This window comes from Poecilia reticulata, linkage group LG5 (genome assembly GCF_000633615.1).
Source record: "Poecilia reticulata strain Guanapo linkage group LG5, Guppy_female_1.0+MT, whole genome shotgun sequence".
Taxonomy (NCBI): Eukaryota; Metazoa; Chordata; class Actinopteri; order Cyprinodontiformes; family Poeciliidae; genus Poecilia; species Poecilia reticulata.
The window spans coordinates 6902578-6917705 of NC_024335.1; the positions used below are offsets into that span (position 1 = coordinate 6902578).

Consider the following 15128-nt stretch of genomic DNA (forward strand, 5'->3'; position numbering starts at 1 on the left):
GCAAATTTCTCCTCTTTCAGGGTTTATTGCAGCTGTTTCCATCTTTTCCATCTGTTTCCATCCAAGTCTTTACTGCAAGGCGACAAAGAAAGATGCTTTGACAGCCACTGGTACAAACAGCATTCCTGCCTTGAGTATTCCCAAAGCCACAATAGTAGATTTGATTGTCAAAATTTTTCTCCCTCTTGCACATTACAGTTTCTGTTTAACATTAGACAGCAGCACATGAGAGAAGCTTTTAAGCTTAAAGTGATTAAGAGTCTAATAACAAACCGAGCCACCTGGGTGTCCTTAGCAATGAAGACAGAAGAACAAAGTCATTTTACATGGATTGGTTTAAGAAAATTTTTTTTTAGGTTCATGTGACAGGAATGGATCTGTTTGAAATTAAATAAAGGAATAACCTATTTGTAAAATAATTCACACGAAAGGATGCCCAATTTATTAACAATATTTGTTATAAAGTACTGAATTTAATATAAATAGTTTATCATGCATGCATGTTTTACTTCTTTTTTATTAGAAATGTCATGCATTGTGCATAAAGCAAGTCAGCAAATGTGAGAATATTAGTTTTTCTAAGTAAAAAAAAACTACAAAAACCAAATATGACATAGGATAGATAAGTGCTGTATTTAAAACAGCAGACAGAAATAAATCTGATTGATGCATTTCTTTCATGATGTAGCTAAACGTGATTCTGGTCGACCAATGATCTTATCAAACCCGACTTCTGAAGTAACTGTTTCGACTTACTTAAAAACAACATCCAGTGTCTAAGGTTTTGTCTCTTCCATGAGCTACATGTTATAACATGCTATACTGGGGTGACTTAAGGTTTCCTTGTGCAAAATCAGGTTCAGATTGGATAACTGGATTTTCTGGTAGATATTGTCTTTCTAATCCTTCAAGTGAGGCAGATATTACAGTTAGACAACAAGGAAATGATGAGGGTTTCCCATCAGTCCGTTAGTTCCCGACATTACAAAGAAAAAAACAAACCTCAATCAGTGCTATCCTGCCAGGACTGCGCATGGTAAAATGTTCACACCCTTCTTCACTCAACCCTTCCAACAACTGCAGGAGGGCTAATGTAACGAAAAAGTCTGTGGAGTTAAACTAATCACAGTGATTTGTTGTTTTTATATTTGAATTTGGGCTCAAATGTCATTCAGCAATAAAACTCCACTACTATTCATTTCAGTTCATCAGTTTTGCATTGTGTCACTGCACATTGTCATTTATTCATCTGTTTTTCTTTGGAACAGTCAGGTGTTTCTTTCTACTGTTTGTGGTAATATCAAACTTTTTTTTTTCTATGAATTTCGATTAAATTTACTTGATGAAACTGTGTGCAAAAAGTTAGAAGGCATACATTTCCAAACAAAAAGGATTATGTAGAGAAAAATAGACTTTTTGCTAAAACGTTAACCCTTCCAAACCGAACTGCGATTCTGCCAAATTTGTAGCACTGTAATTCCACCACACTTTGCAAGATCTAAAAAATCCCAAACGTTTCTGAAAAGGGAGACGTTGCACTTTCTAGCCAGTATCGGGTTATTGCGGTAATTTCATCTCTGCCATAGCAGGGAGTGAAATCTGAGGGACACTCTTTTAATAGAGGGTAAATTGCGAAAATAACTTGCCATATATTTACATTTCCAGTTCTTATGCAAATATATTTATTCACAGGACACTTAAAGAACTGCGTACAATTAAAATAAGAAAAAATATCCAGGCGGAGATTCGAAACTAAGGTCAGAAAGGGTTAATCAAATATGGCATTCGGTCTTCTAACTTTTCTGGAATGATGAAATATGACTCAAAATGATACTTTGTAAAAAAAAAATGGGTAAAGCCTTGGTAGATATTTTAAATGGTCTCACATAACAGATGTTTTGACTTTCAATTACCAGACCAGGCCAAATGCACCAACAACCAGGCCTCACAGCAATGCAGACCCAACTGAAGAGAATGCAAACCATAACATGAAGTCAAAATTAAAGCTACTAAAATAAATATGTGTTGGTGCTTAGATAAAAAACTGCAATGAGATCCAGAAACTGAAATGTTGTATTTTCACTTGCAAATGTAGTTGCTACTACCAGATGACTTCTCGTTTTGTCACTTAACTATAAAAGCACTGAGCTATAAAAACTCACACATCGTGACTGCTCACATCCTGGTGAATCTGCCACTTTTTTCTACCATTTGAAAACATGTACAGTACAGTAGCAGAATAAATCACATGTGCAAGTTGAAACTGAATTTGAAAAAAAAAAAAAGAAAAGAAAGAAAGTCTCAGGTGAGGGGAACAACAGCCAAAAATGACTGATCAGACTAAACACTACAGTTGTTTTTCCAATCTGCCTGCAGACTGTTTGTCTTCGTAAGAGAACCTTTGCATTTCAAGTGCATTGCATGAAATTGAGATGAGTCAGAATTAATCCTAGTGACTCAGAATTCATCTTTCAACATGTTTTGGTTTTCATCCATGTTCATAGTCAAAAAAGTGTTGATCTTTCAAGTGAACAAAGCAAATAGATCACCCTGCACTGCCAAAACAGATAAATTGCATCTCAAAACTGCCTGACATTTGAAATGCTGTAATTACATTTTGCTTGGACAAACAATCAAAGATGACAACTATGAGAGATTCTAACTCTTGAGGCTTCCAGCTATCCATCAATTGTTGTTTATTTATTTTTAGAAGAGACAATGAACATAACAGAATCTGCCAGAATTAGTCATTATGGCCAGTTTTCATCTCTAGTCCCTCAATTTCATGTATGTAATCTGCCAAATCTTTAAATTCCATCAGACTCGTTAATGGATGGTCAACATGTTGCCCTATTTACTGTTTAACATATGTATATCAGTTATTTTTGTGCAATAATGACACATGAGGTGATCCGTTTTTCCCCTCAGATCATTCTTTAGCTCAGTAACCCTAAAACATTAAAAGCAGGGGTAAGAATGGCTGACCTACATGCAAATATCAGCCAGGCGAGAGCAAATTAACATGAAACTGCAAGAGTACATGAAAAGAAACATGCACACAGTCTGTGATATGGTGGAAGCTGTAGTGTGTCATAATAATCCCTTACATAACAGAACCTCAAAACTTGTGACTCTCAAAGTCACAAACATCATCTGGACCGAATGGAAAGTCACTCTGGACAACGTCCACTCCTTATCTTTAGGGAACTGTTATTTATGTTAATAGGACATTTAAAAAGTGCTTACATTAATTTGTGAATTTCATTTAACAGCAATCAGTTACTAATGAAATTAAATTTAAGATTCAAGTTTATGCTTACTTACACAGCAAAAAGAACAAAAATTAATATTTGTTTGCTTCAAATTTGTAAGGGAATTCAATGAAATATGGTTTCTGATTACCAGTAGTTCCTGATATCAAATCCTGTCTAGAAGTCATATTTGAACCTTTGAACATGACTTTCTAGGACCCCTGCTCTAAATAGTATCATGCACAGCCGGGGCCCCACACTGTTGACAACCTTGAAACTTTAACATATATGACAGTACCATGTGACTGACAGTGAACAGAACATATTCATTCTCTAAAAGAGTGATCAAAGTAGGTATTTATTTATATATAAAAACTGTAAGGATGTTTTTAGGATCTTAATAGGTGGTAAACCACTGAGCAAATGTATAGTGCCTGATTTGTCAATGTACAAAAAAACCACAGAGTGCAGAATCCTCAGGAATATGTTTTATTTCACTGCTAATGCGAGTTACACAAAAAGGTAAATTTGCTGCAAAGGTTTGAACATATATTTATGCTAAAACATATATGTTAAAAATGTGAGAACACAAAACGTTTTATTTGGACTTCATGATTCAACAATAAAAAAAAAATTGACAAGGCAAAACTTGGCATCCATGGTTTGAGTTTAAAGGCTAAAACCTCTAACTGACCAAAAATAACTAAAAGGTATCTGATGTAAAACTTACACGCCACTTAAAGCATCACTCACACACTAGAGTGAAGATCTGTGCTCACTTTATCGCTTTAGGAACAGGCAACTTGATGAAATTTACAGAACCACTAATTCTCCTCTCTGTTTGAAAATCCCTGAAGAAGATCTAACTATTAGTTTGTGACTTTAAGCGTCGGTGTTGCAGCATTAGAATGATACAAGCTATACCGGTCCTCCACCTGCATTTTACAGGTGCAGTCCCCCACCTGCAGCGGTAGGTGGGGGACTGCACACCCACCTACACATTTACATTTTACACATTTTACAGTGGGGGATTGTAAAATGTGTGTACAGTCACCCACATTTTACAGGTGGAGGCCTATAAAATGCAGTCCCCCACCTCCAAAAATAAAAATAAAAAATATGGTTTTAAAGTGGTCTAGTCAAAGTCTGAACTTAAATCCAATTTGTATGCAACGGCCAGTCCATAAACATGCCATTAATGCCACGAAACCCTGTACTGTGACTAAATTCACACAATTCAGAAAAAATAAATTCCTCAACAGCGAGGTGAAATACTCATTTATTAAACCAGGCATTGGATTTACAGGGTGGTTACTTTTTCAAGTTAGTTTGGATTTATTTTGTGGCTTACTAAAAACCATAATCATCTGACATGAACTCTTCATCTTATCCGATAGTAAAATGTGTTTGATCATTTGAAATATTAATATTTGACTATAGCAGCAAAAAAGAGGAAATCTGCTGAAGGGAAAAAACACATTTTTATCTTTTTATTTGCACTACTGTTTCAAAATACAGCATCATTGTTTTCGCAGGGACAGAAGATTGTTTTTTTTTTTAGTTTCCGTGGTTACCCAGATGAAAAGCCCACCTCTAATGGTTTAGAGGTGGGCTTGCTGCTTTCTCCTTCGTATGACTTCAGAATAGAAAACATTTCCAGTTGCTGCAAATGCTTTTGGTGTTGTTTATGCAGACGTGATGTTTTGTAAACACACGAGATGAAAAGTTCTTCTCTTCCCCCCCCACCCCCCAAAAAACTCCTTGATGTTTGCCTCATGGAATTGGAGAGAGCTGGCACTGATAAAGCAGAGACGTCTTTAGCGCTAAGGTCAGCATCACTGGCTACTTTCTGGGAATCTCAATTTCCACAACTATCTGAGGACACGAACCTTCACCTAATTCCCTCAAATACTTATGAGTTAATGGTTGATGAGTCTCTTGAGACTGTAGCGCTTCCTCACTGGATAAGGGGAAGGAGTGGTGCATGCTTCAAGGCCTCACAAACACACACACACACACACACACACGCACGCACACATGCAAACATAGTCACAGACATACTAACATTCACATTTGAGAGGTGTTGCACAGTTAACAGGGCACGTCAAAAAAAAAAGAAGGATGAAGGATAACAGAGAATAAAGAAGGATGAAGGATAACAGAGAATAAAGAAGTTTTCCTGTGTATACAGCTGTCCGCAGCACTACAGTAACTACGCTGTTATCCTAGCTAGATAAATCTGTGTTTTGACACATATAGAGGAGGGCAAAACAGTAGGAAAGGAGAGAGGTGCAACAGGGGGAAGGGTCATGCCCTGTTACTCGAAGCAAAGAGGAAAAGACGGGAGTGTGCTGCCTTCTGCTGCTGTTTAACAGGACAATAACAAAGAAACACATGACGTCTTTCTGATTTACTGAACACACTTTGAAATTAAGTGCCAGGAAAGGTGTGCATACAGGAAACAGATTTTGGAATTGTCTATTTACTTGAGGGAAAGATTTAGGAGTTACCCTAACTTTGAACTGCTTTGCTGACCTTTTCTGTAATCAACACAAAGTCTTTCTCTCCTCGCTGAAGGAAGAAGTAAAGAGTTGCAGGGTAATGGTGTTCGATTTAAAAACACAGTACAAAATCGCAATGTAATTACAAATACAATAATATCAAATACAACCGCAAATACAATATCGCAATGTAATTACAAATACAATAATAACAAATACAACCGCAAATACAATATCGCAATGTAATTTATCTAAATATTGTTTTCTGCTGTTTGAGACAATTTGCGGATAATTCAAGAAAAATATTTCATACTGTCAATCACTATACTATAGAATATATCACATTTATGTGTGCACGAGCTTCAATACAACCGCTTTTTGCAAATGTCTTTGGAAAGACGAATAGCTTTTAAACTGTTAACTTTCTAGACAGACTCAAGCAAGAACAGTGACAGAAAAAGAACAACCTCATTGATTGTTTCTGGAAACTAAACTCAGCAATGAAAACAATGTGCAGCTCAGATGTCACAGCACTATTACTCCAGTATTTCAAATGAGTAAAATGGATCAAAAATAGTTTTAAGTATTGGAGAAAAGCAATATTGAAGTTAATTTTGATATTGCTCCGCAGACACACTTATGCAAAGTGTAAGGATACACAGGTGGGTGTGTTGAAAGTCGTGCTAGCTTTCAAATCAACAGTGTCTGGCAAAACCCCTGAAACCCAGCGGAGAATCATCTAAACAAAACCGAATGCATGAAACCAGCCATATATTTATACCATAAATTTCCAGTAGTATACAGAAAATTGGCTCTTTTCTGCCCTTCTCTGATTTGTTTAGACCAGGAGCCTGACAAGTGATTTTTAGTGTGACTCTGCAAGTTAGCCAGTTATTGGTGTCAAGATAGATCAAGTTTTTAAAAAATGTTTTGTTTTTAAAGTGACAAAAAATTCTCAGTGTTTAAACAAATGGAGTCATATGTCTTCTTTTTGCAAATGACCTTTTAAAAGCATTTTTTTATACCTTAGAACCTGAAACCAAAATATACCTCAATACATTGTGAAATACTTTATATAACATCACACTTTCTTGTTTTTTTTTTTAACAACTTAAAAAATATTTGGTAATTGTCAAAGTTAAGTTGGGTGATGTTGCATCCCACCCAGCTAGCTGGTGATGACAACATGCGTAACGAGCTATAAAAAGACAACACGTTTTCCAGAGAGAGCGTGGTCATTTGGAAAACCTTGTTCCTGTTTTGCCACCATGATCGTTTGACATTTTACTTTAATTATCCAACTTTTGATTTGAGGGGGTGGATTACTGTCATCTTACATCATTTCCAGCAACACTTGAACTACCGTTGCCTCAGGTGATGCCACATCCAGTGAACCAACAGCAAAACCCACAAGCAATGAGTATGAGTCACTAGTGAGTTCCCAAAAGAGACCAGGAAACCGACATAAGGAGCTGCTGTTTACTCCCACATAATTCTAAAAGGGAAATTAGGGCAAAGTTGAATAGGAATATTGGTCAACCATATTCCTATTGGTTGACCAATATCTGTGTTAAAGTGCATTGACAAAAAGACTGGACTTGCTAGTGGGTGAATAATTTGGCCCTTGTAAACTAGGCCCAAATAATCTACGGTGGAGTGCTTGCTACTTTTCAATGTAAAAAAAAAACTCGTGACAAATAATTTATGAGGAAACATGAGTACGTCAAAAGCTCCTTGAATCACTGTCGGACTAGCGATGTTGCGAGACGAATTAATTGTGAATTTTGGTTGCGTTTCCAGAGCTCGTCGAATGTGACGTGTCGCCAATCAGAGAGCAAAGTGACAGAAACTCAAGAGAGGAATCCAAAATACACAGAACACAAAACAACTGCCGTGGCGCACCAGAAAGACCGGTGGACATCGGGGACGTCTTTGCTTTTGTTTTATTCTCCGTTAACTACAGACCACAACCGTTGCGTCTTCCCAGTCAGGCATGTTTATTTACTCCAAACTTACGTTTGTTCATGAGGGGTTTTGCAAAATTTCCCGTCTGAAATCAGATGTTGGTGAGTGAAGTAAGTGTGTGTGGTGTGTTTCTCCTGTCGTGTGGCTCGACACCACACACTGTCTGACCAAATCTACAAAAGGTTTTTTTTATCCTCCTGTGTGTGGTCTCTCTCTAAGGTTTTGAAAATTAGCTAACAATTTTTAAATCTTTGCATGTGAACCAAAACAAAATGTTTGGTCTTTTAAACTTTTAAAGCTCGTCTTAAAACCCATCTATTTTACTTGGCTGTCAACTCCAGCGGGATCTAGTTTTAAATTGTATGTTTGTTTTTAATCTGTAGGAGTTTTTACTTTTTTATTTTTATTTTGTGTTTTAATGTACAGCACTTTGTATCAGCTGTGGTTGTTTTAAAGTGCTTTATAAATAAAGTTGTAATGGTATGGTCTTCAGCGAGCTATCGGCTGTCTACCGGAGTGAAAAATAATCACTAATCAATACTGAACAAATCATACAAACTTAACATACTGCGGGTGATCTGGGTGGCTTTAGATTACGATCATTTATTACGATATATTTTTCTTTCATATAGATATAAATACAACTATTCTATAATAAAACATTTGTACAAGATAAAACAGTGCAAATGCTTATATTTTATTATTAATTTTTCTGCTACAGTGTCTGATTAATAAGCAACTGTGATCTCAATATGGATGAAAATTACATGAAATGAACAAGGAAATAATCCCAAATCTCACAAAACCGAAGGATCTGTTGCTAATGTCTTAATACCAACTAATGTGGAAACTTTTCAATACGCCGACAGGTCCGACCAGTTTTCCGTTGAGGTGGGATTTCCAAGGTGGGCGGTTGAAATGTCAGAGTCTTTGTATTCAGCTTTAGTATTTCTTAATAGCAATAATTCACCGTCTATCACGCCTATCAGTAGGCGTGATGGACGAATTATTGCTACATAAAACATAGCGATTTCATGCTAAGTTTTTCTTTTAAAAAATGGCATCAATAAGGGAAGGAGTTGATTGTGCAAGTTGTTCAAAATCAATATTAACTACATTCAATTTCCAAAAAATAATGACTGACGAAAAAGTCTCGAACTAAAGATTCTTTTAAAACTGATTTGCCTTGTTTTTTTTTTTGTTTGTTTTCTTTTTGCACAAACCTTTTCATTTTCCAGCTCACCTTTAACGCTTATTGGAAAAAAAAGTCAGGATGAAAAAAGCTCAGTGTAAAATAGTTCCTGCAAGCTGCTCCACCGTTGCTGTGATGCAAAGAGAGCGTCAAAGCTGTATTTTTTAAAATATTGAGATATCGAGTCTGTAAATAAACACCACAAAGGTTTTTATTTATTTATTTATTATTAATTTCAGCATTGTCTTTTTTAACTAAATGTAACTTTTTTAATTTAGTTAAACTCCGGTCTAGTTTTGTGATGGGTGGTGCCAATATATATATTTTTAATATCTGTTTGTGTTGACTGGGGTTTATATGCATTTTGTTTTCAGCATTTGAATTTAAAAAGAGAAAATGACATGCTTATTTTTGAGTTAATTTTATGTATGCATTTATATTTACTTATTCATTTATACCAATCCAACCTTTAAATCCATCACTCATTTGCTTATCTTCGAACCTAAAATTAAAACTTTGTAATTTTTTGTTTTGCTGTGCCACCTCAATATTGTTATCGACCTCTATTTGGCCACTTGTGTGAAACTTTTCTAGAGGCGCTCCTGTCTTTAAGCTCACTTATGCAATTTCCTGACTCGGGGACTGTAAATCACAATTCCTGGTAATACCCATCTAGGCTTTTTTAGCATAAACTATACTATTGTGTCTTTCAGTCTGACATCATTGTTCTCGCACAGTAATTACCAAGGTCAGAGACCACAGTGACATTACCACAGCAGCTTGACAGGAAAAACAAAACTGTCGCGTTTAGATGATCCTGCAGCAACAAAAATAAAAAGTTTAAACAATTAACTTTTTTGGAGATAATAAACAGAGCAGGATAACATAAAAAGAAACATTTACTATAAAGCATTTACCATGACAAAGACAATCTGTGTGACAGCTTCATAAACTAGTAAACATTGTATGATTATTCTTATAAACAAAGAAGCTACAGGGAGATCAAAATTCAGTCCAACTAAACGATAGAAAAGTCTTGCTCCGCTCCAACTTTCACATTCACAAGTCAAAGAAGTTCGACGCTCAGAGAACGCATCAGACAAGTAAACCAGTTAACGCGTGTTGCTCCAAGTTCACACATCACAGTTATGATACAGGTTCAACAGTGAAAAGAAAGCGATAACTGCATTTGTAGCTGGTAAAAATATAAATTGCTTTCAATGCAAGGTGCGAAAAGGTGCAAACTGATCACTTGCTTTGAAGCTCTCCTGAACATGAGTCACGTCTCAGATGGCAGATGTTGTGATCAAAGCGCCGAGTGGAGAGACGTAGTAGACTGTCTGTGCTTTATTAAGAGAAAACAAAACCCTTCGAACACGAGCAGCCCGCACAGTCAAAGAATCAAAAACACATCTGCAAATTAAGACGACCATTTAAAAATGACGACTTTTATAAAATTGATATAATTACTACATCCGCAACAAATCTCAATTCCACAGCAGAGAGGAGGCTATTGGGCGATATGCAGGAATAAAAGATTAACGAGTACAGCTTGAATTCTCTGTTTACAAACAACCTTTTGGTTTCCAAAACATTGTTTGATGTCAATAAAAATGTCATTTTGAGGCCAAAATGTTGCCGTGCGTATACAGGAGATGTTGAAACGATTGGCCTTGAAGTTAATAATTACACTTATTTAAAACAAAAAAAAAAAACAATGATGAGGCTAAACTGTTTAAAGCATCACTGTTATCTCATAAACTGTAATTCAACTTGTTTTTGTTGTTGTTTTTTTTATTAATAAGATTGAGATTAATTTAATTGGTTAATTATCTGCGGGCTGATTTGGAGCGTGCCGTTGGTTTTTGTCTGGATGTTTTTGCAGAAGTCGATGTTTAGACTGCACTTTTTTTCCGCCTCTTATCAAATGCAAGATTTATGCCACTTCCTACGAATCACAAAAAGAATACATTTTCCCACCAACACAGAATGCCAATGTGACCTCACCTACCTCGACAGAGATTTAATCTGTCTGACAATTTGTTACCCATAAAGATGAAAAATCGGCTTTAAGCACGTGAGGCAGACAACAAAAACAATATACGGCGTCTTAAGGCACTCCTTCATTTATGACAACAGAACAAAGTGTCTTTGCTGTTCGCCTACGCGGCCTCCAACGCCCACATGAACACACCTCCCAGCTTAAAGAATGATATAACTTGATAAGTGAATAAATGAGGCCGTGGTGTTGCTTCAGCACCTGCGTCCAACCTGTAGTCAGACTTCAAGGCGCTCATGCAAAGATTATGGGAGAAGCTAGCCCGAGATAAAGTTCTTGGAGGAGCAGATTAAAGCTTTCTGACACATCTGGATTGTAGCTGCACTTCCAGATTTTGCACATAAAAACCTCTGATATTTCTTTAAAAAAAAAATGCTTGCAAAACAATTTGTTACCAAACTTATATGAAAGCTAAGCAAAATATCAATTTAATGCAATGTTCTACGGAAGCAAGGAAGTGGAACTTCTCCAATTTTTCAACCACAGGTTTATCATGGGTTTTCTCTTCTCAACCTATTACATTAGTAATGACATTTTAACCTCTGATGAACTTCTGTCAGCACAGCGTCACTCCATTACTATGATTTTTATCTGTGAAAACCTGATTTGATTATAAATGTGTTCTTGATTTCCAGAGAATCAAAATATAACAATGTCTACCTTACACATCTAGAAGCTATTTATGCATCTGATTGCTACTATTCATGCTGAACTGGAATACTGTGAAAAATGTATAGTAAATATATCTTTATTTACATATTGTGGTGTGAAAAATGCCAATTATTAAACATTGCGCTTGCTTGCTGGAAATCCATAAAAAGGCAATACAAGTTCACAGGAAATGCACAAGAATTAGTCTTTAATTCTACAAATACTGATGAGAAAGTAGATTGATCACATTTCTATTACACCATCACGTTTACTTATTAAACAGGGATATTTTGCTCCAAATGTAGAAATTATGCTTTATTTTATTTGAGTTTACACGGAAATTGTAATAATAATTTAAATATTATTGTTGTCACAATATTTGCTATACTGAAAAACAGATATATGTATTAGTCTCCAATTGTAATTTTTACTGCCATTAGACATGAATAACAATCAGAAAGACGGGAAACGTTGTTTGGCATTCTCATCAGGTGGGATAAATATTAGATGGTTAGAATGTAAGATGCACCAATCATTTGGCCAGACATTGAAATTGGCTAATTTTATCAAAGTAATAATAATCAGTTCTGTGATCAGGAAGTCAATTGCTGAAATATTTTATGTTTCATTTCTTCATATTCACGAAAAGCATCAATACAGAAAAATATCACAATATTCAGCCTCTGCACCCAACAGCTAATACTTATATTAACGTTTTTTTAACTGATTAAGAAACCTAGATAATAAATACCACAGATATAGAGATATTTCTAGGGGTGATCTTGTGATTTATTTACGTTGTACAATTCAATACGGCTTTCAGAAATAAAATATATCAAAATAAATCAAAAAATAAATCAGGACTTTAGCTGAGTGGAAATTGGTTTGAGCTGGAAAAAAAATTTCAACAGCGTACTATGAGATAAGAGGTGTGCATTTAACAGTTAAACACATCTGGTGAGTACTAATCCCCAAGGATAAAAAGAAAAAAAAAAGAAAAAGAAAAACATCCGTGGCTGACTCTGAGCTTTATTGCTGAGTCACAGCTGTCATATTTGCGGCTGGTCAGATAGCAGAAGGCCCTGAAAGTTCATCACGCTGTACAAATTCCTCATATGACACAGTAGATAAAAAACAAATGATAAGGATGTGAGACATATAGCATACATCTATTTTACTTGCATATGTCCTGATTTAAGACAAACAAAAAACATGCTTAGCTCTGCAGAGTTCAGACAGGAAGCGAGAATAACCAAATATTAACTGCACTCACCTGAACAGAAGTTGTGACCACTTAGATGGTTAAAATCTCTGCCTGGAGTTTGCATGTCAAACTCACACTCGCACTGTGGCCAAGAGACAAACTCTGGACCGACACCTGAGTGTGTGCCAGTTGTCAGTGCTTTAGCCGCACCTCCTTACTATCACCACCCCCAATTTGCCCGCCGCTACGAGGCTTGTTACGCTGCAAAAAGTGTCCACCCTTCACTCTCAGCTGCATCAGGTCAGTCTAATTAATGTCAGAATAAGTGGTTTATTATACAGAAGGGATTCGGTGTTACAACTGTCCCTAACATTTTTATTCCTCCAGAGTAATCTGAAAGTAATGACTATTTTGTTTGTGAAATGACACGAGGAAAATAATCGTATCAAACATTACATTTCAGAGCATAATTAATACTCTTTAAAACTCTGACGCAGACATTATGAGTACGGCTGACTTTTTCAGATGGTTTTTGCGTTTTATCACCTAGTGTGCAGCCACAACACTCACAGCTCCAGCAGACACTCTGAACCGAGCCGAAGGTGACTGACCTGATCAGCGCGCTGAACCGCAGAGGAGACACAACCGGCTCGCTGTTGCCGAAGCTGAATCGGGGTTTTCCTCGGCTCTATATTAGCTGTAAAACTCCGGAGCCCAGGAGCGGACAGAGGCACAGAAGCGCGGCGGCGCAGAAGGTGGTCTGGACCGCTCGCCTATCTGCTCGTGCTGCTGCTGCTGCTTGCGGTCGGTGTGCGCCTTCCTCTCTCTCTCCTCCCTCCGACCAGAGTAGTCTGTTGGGATCCAGAGGCATCGAGTTACCCTCCACAACTCCGACTTATCTAACTAACTGCTTTAAACGGATTTTTATCAACTTAAACGGGTAATGTAGAGACCAAATTACGGAGTTGTTTTTCTGTTTTATGTAAGGCTCCTAATTTTGTGGAAAGTAATATACTTAACACAATGTCATTTCACAGTTGGATATTTAAGGTTTTTTTTAAATTGTAATTCGCAATTTTCTTCATGAAATGTTTTATACTTACACTAAATTGACTAAATACCTTGATAGTCTGTACGTTGATTTTTAAAGCATCAGTAGGTTTACAACAGTTCATTTTGTCGCTTTATTTTCTGAGTGTAACAAAGTTTAAATTCTCAAGTTGTGGGTTCAATGTGGAAAACAAACTATAGAATTTACATTAAAAAAAATCGAGGTAACAATCTGCACTCAATTTAATTGGGTACATGTAGCCTAACACTTTTAGTAAAGAGCATCTAAGGTCAACAGCTCTGAAACAGCAAAAGAAATTAGGTCAAATCTACAAAACATTTCTGAATACATTTAAATGCTAATTACCTTACAAAATTGTTTTAGTAATAGTAATGCTTTTTTATCATTGTTGATCTACTTAATAATTATATCCCATAATTAATGAAGATAATTAACTAAAACTGACCTCTGGAAAAGTTCCACAGAAATGCATTTCAGACAATAACGGTTCAGATCAACCTTTATTTAATGAACCTCATGTTCAACAACCACAAACAGCGGACTCACTGGTCATACATCCTCAATTTCAAGCAGCTTGAACTGTGCCACATTTTAGTTGAGATGTATGTCTTGAATAGCTTTTTCACACTGTTTCCAGGCAGGGTTGAACAATCATTGGCAATCAAAAATCTAAGTTGTCGGGTGCATTATGTTTTGGTTTGGATTCCACACAGGACTCATTTTCCCTCGATCACAACTGATAATTCTGCATACGGCCGCCTCGGTCACAAGTTTATGAATGTAAAGCGTCTTCATGGTGAGGTCCGTGTGGTCCTCCTGTTCGTTATGTTAAGGGTGTAGAAAACACAAAGCAGGGGTTATTTTAAATACACCTCTATATTTAATTCAATTTTCTTGGTAAACTCAAGCTGAGTTTAGTGTGGAAGAGGCGAGGGAACTTTTAAGGAGAGGACAAAAAAGGAGAGAAGACATCATATGATCATCTTGTTCATCAGTCATTTTAACAGCATATCTGGCAGTCATGGAAGATTTCTTGCCTTTCCCCAATGGGGTTGTGAAAACACAACCCATTCTTTTTTTTCCCCCTTCAACTTTCTGGGACACACAAGTGCTTAGAAAAAATTCACAACCTGCCCAACAGGTCACACGCGTTAAAACACATTGCCTGCCTACATTTAAAAAAAAGAAACTCAGCAGTTTGTGGGATATATAGTTTGTACATTTAGTTAAATA

The 15128-nt window shown here is 36.4% G+C and overlaps 1 protein-coding gene across 2 annotated transcripts in view; it reads right to left on the reverse strand.

The window, feature by feature from the left end:
- The window catches only part of pparg (peroxisome proliferator-activated receptor gamma), a 44010-nt gene extending 30293 nt beyond the window's left edge, over window positions 1-13717 (reverse strand). Inside the window, exon 1 of one of the 2 annotated variants that reach the window (XM_008408553.2) lies at window positions 13435-13717. Coding sequence is in view for 1 of the 2 variants with exons in the window: in XM_008408552.2 (XP_008406774.1) it covers window positions 12893-12947 (55 nt within the window). In the remaining variant the exon portion in view is untranslated. Of the gene's footprint in view, window positions 1-12892; window positions 13003-13434 lie in introns of those variants that run through there. The other variant, XM_008408552.2, reaches the window with a different exon arrangement.
- Window positions 13718-15128: the final 1411 nt, after the last annotated feature.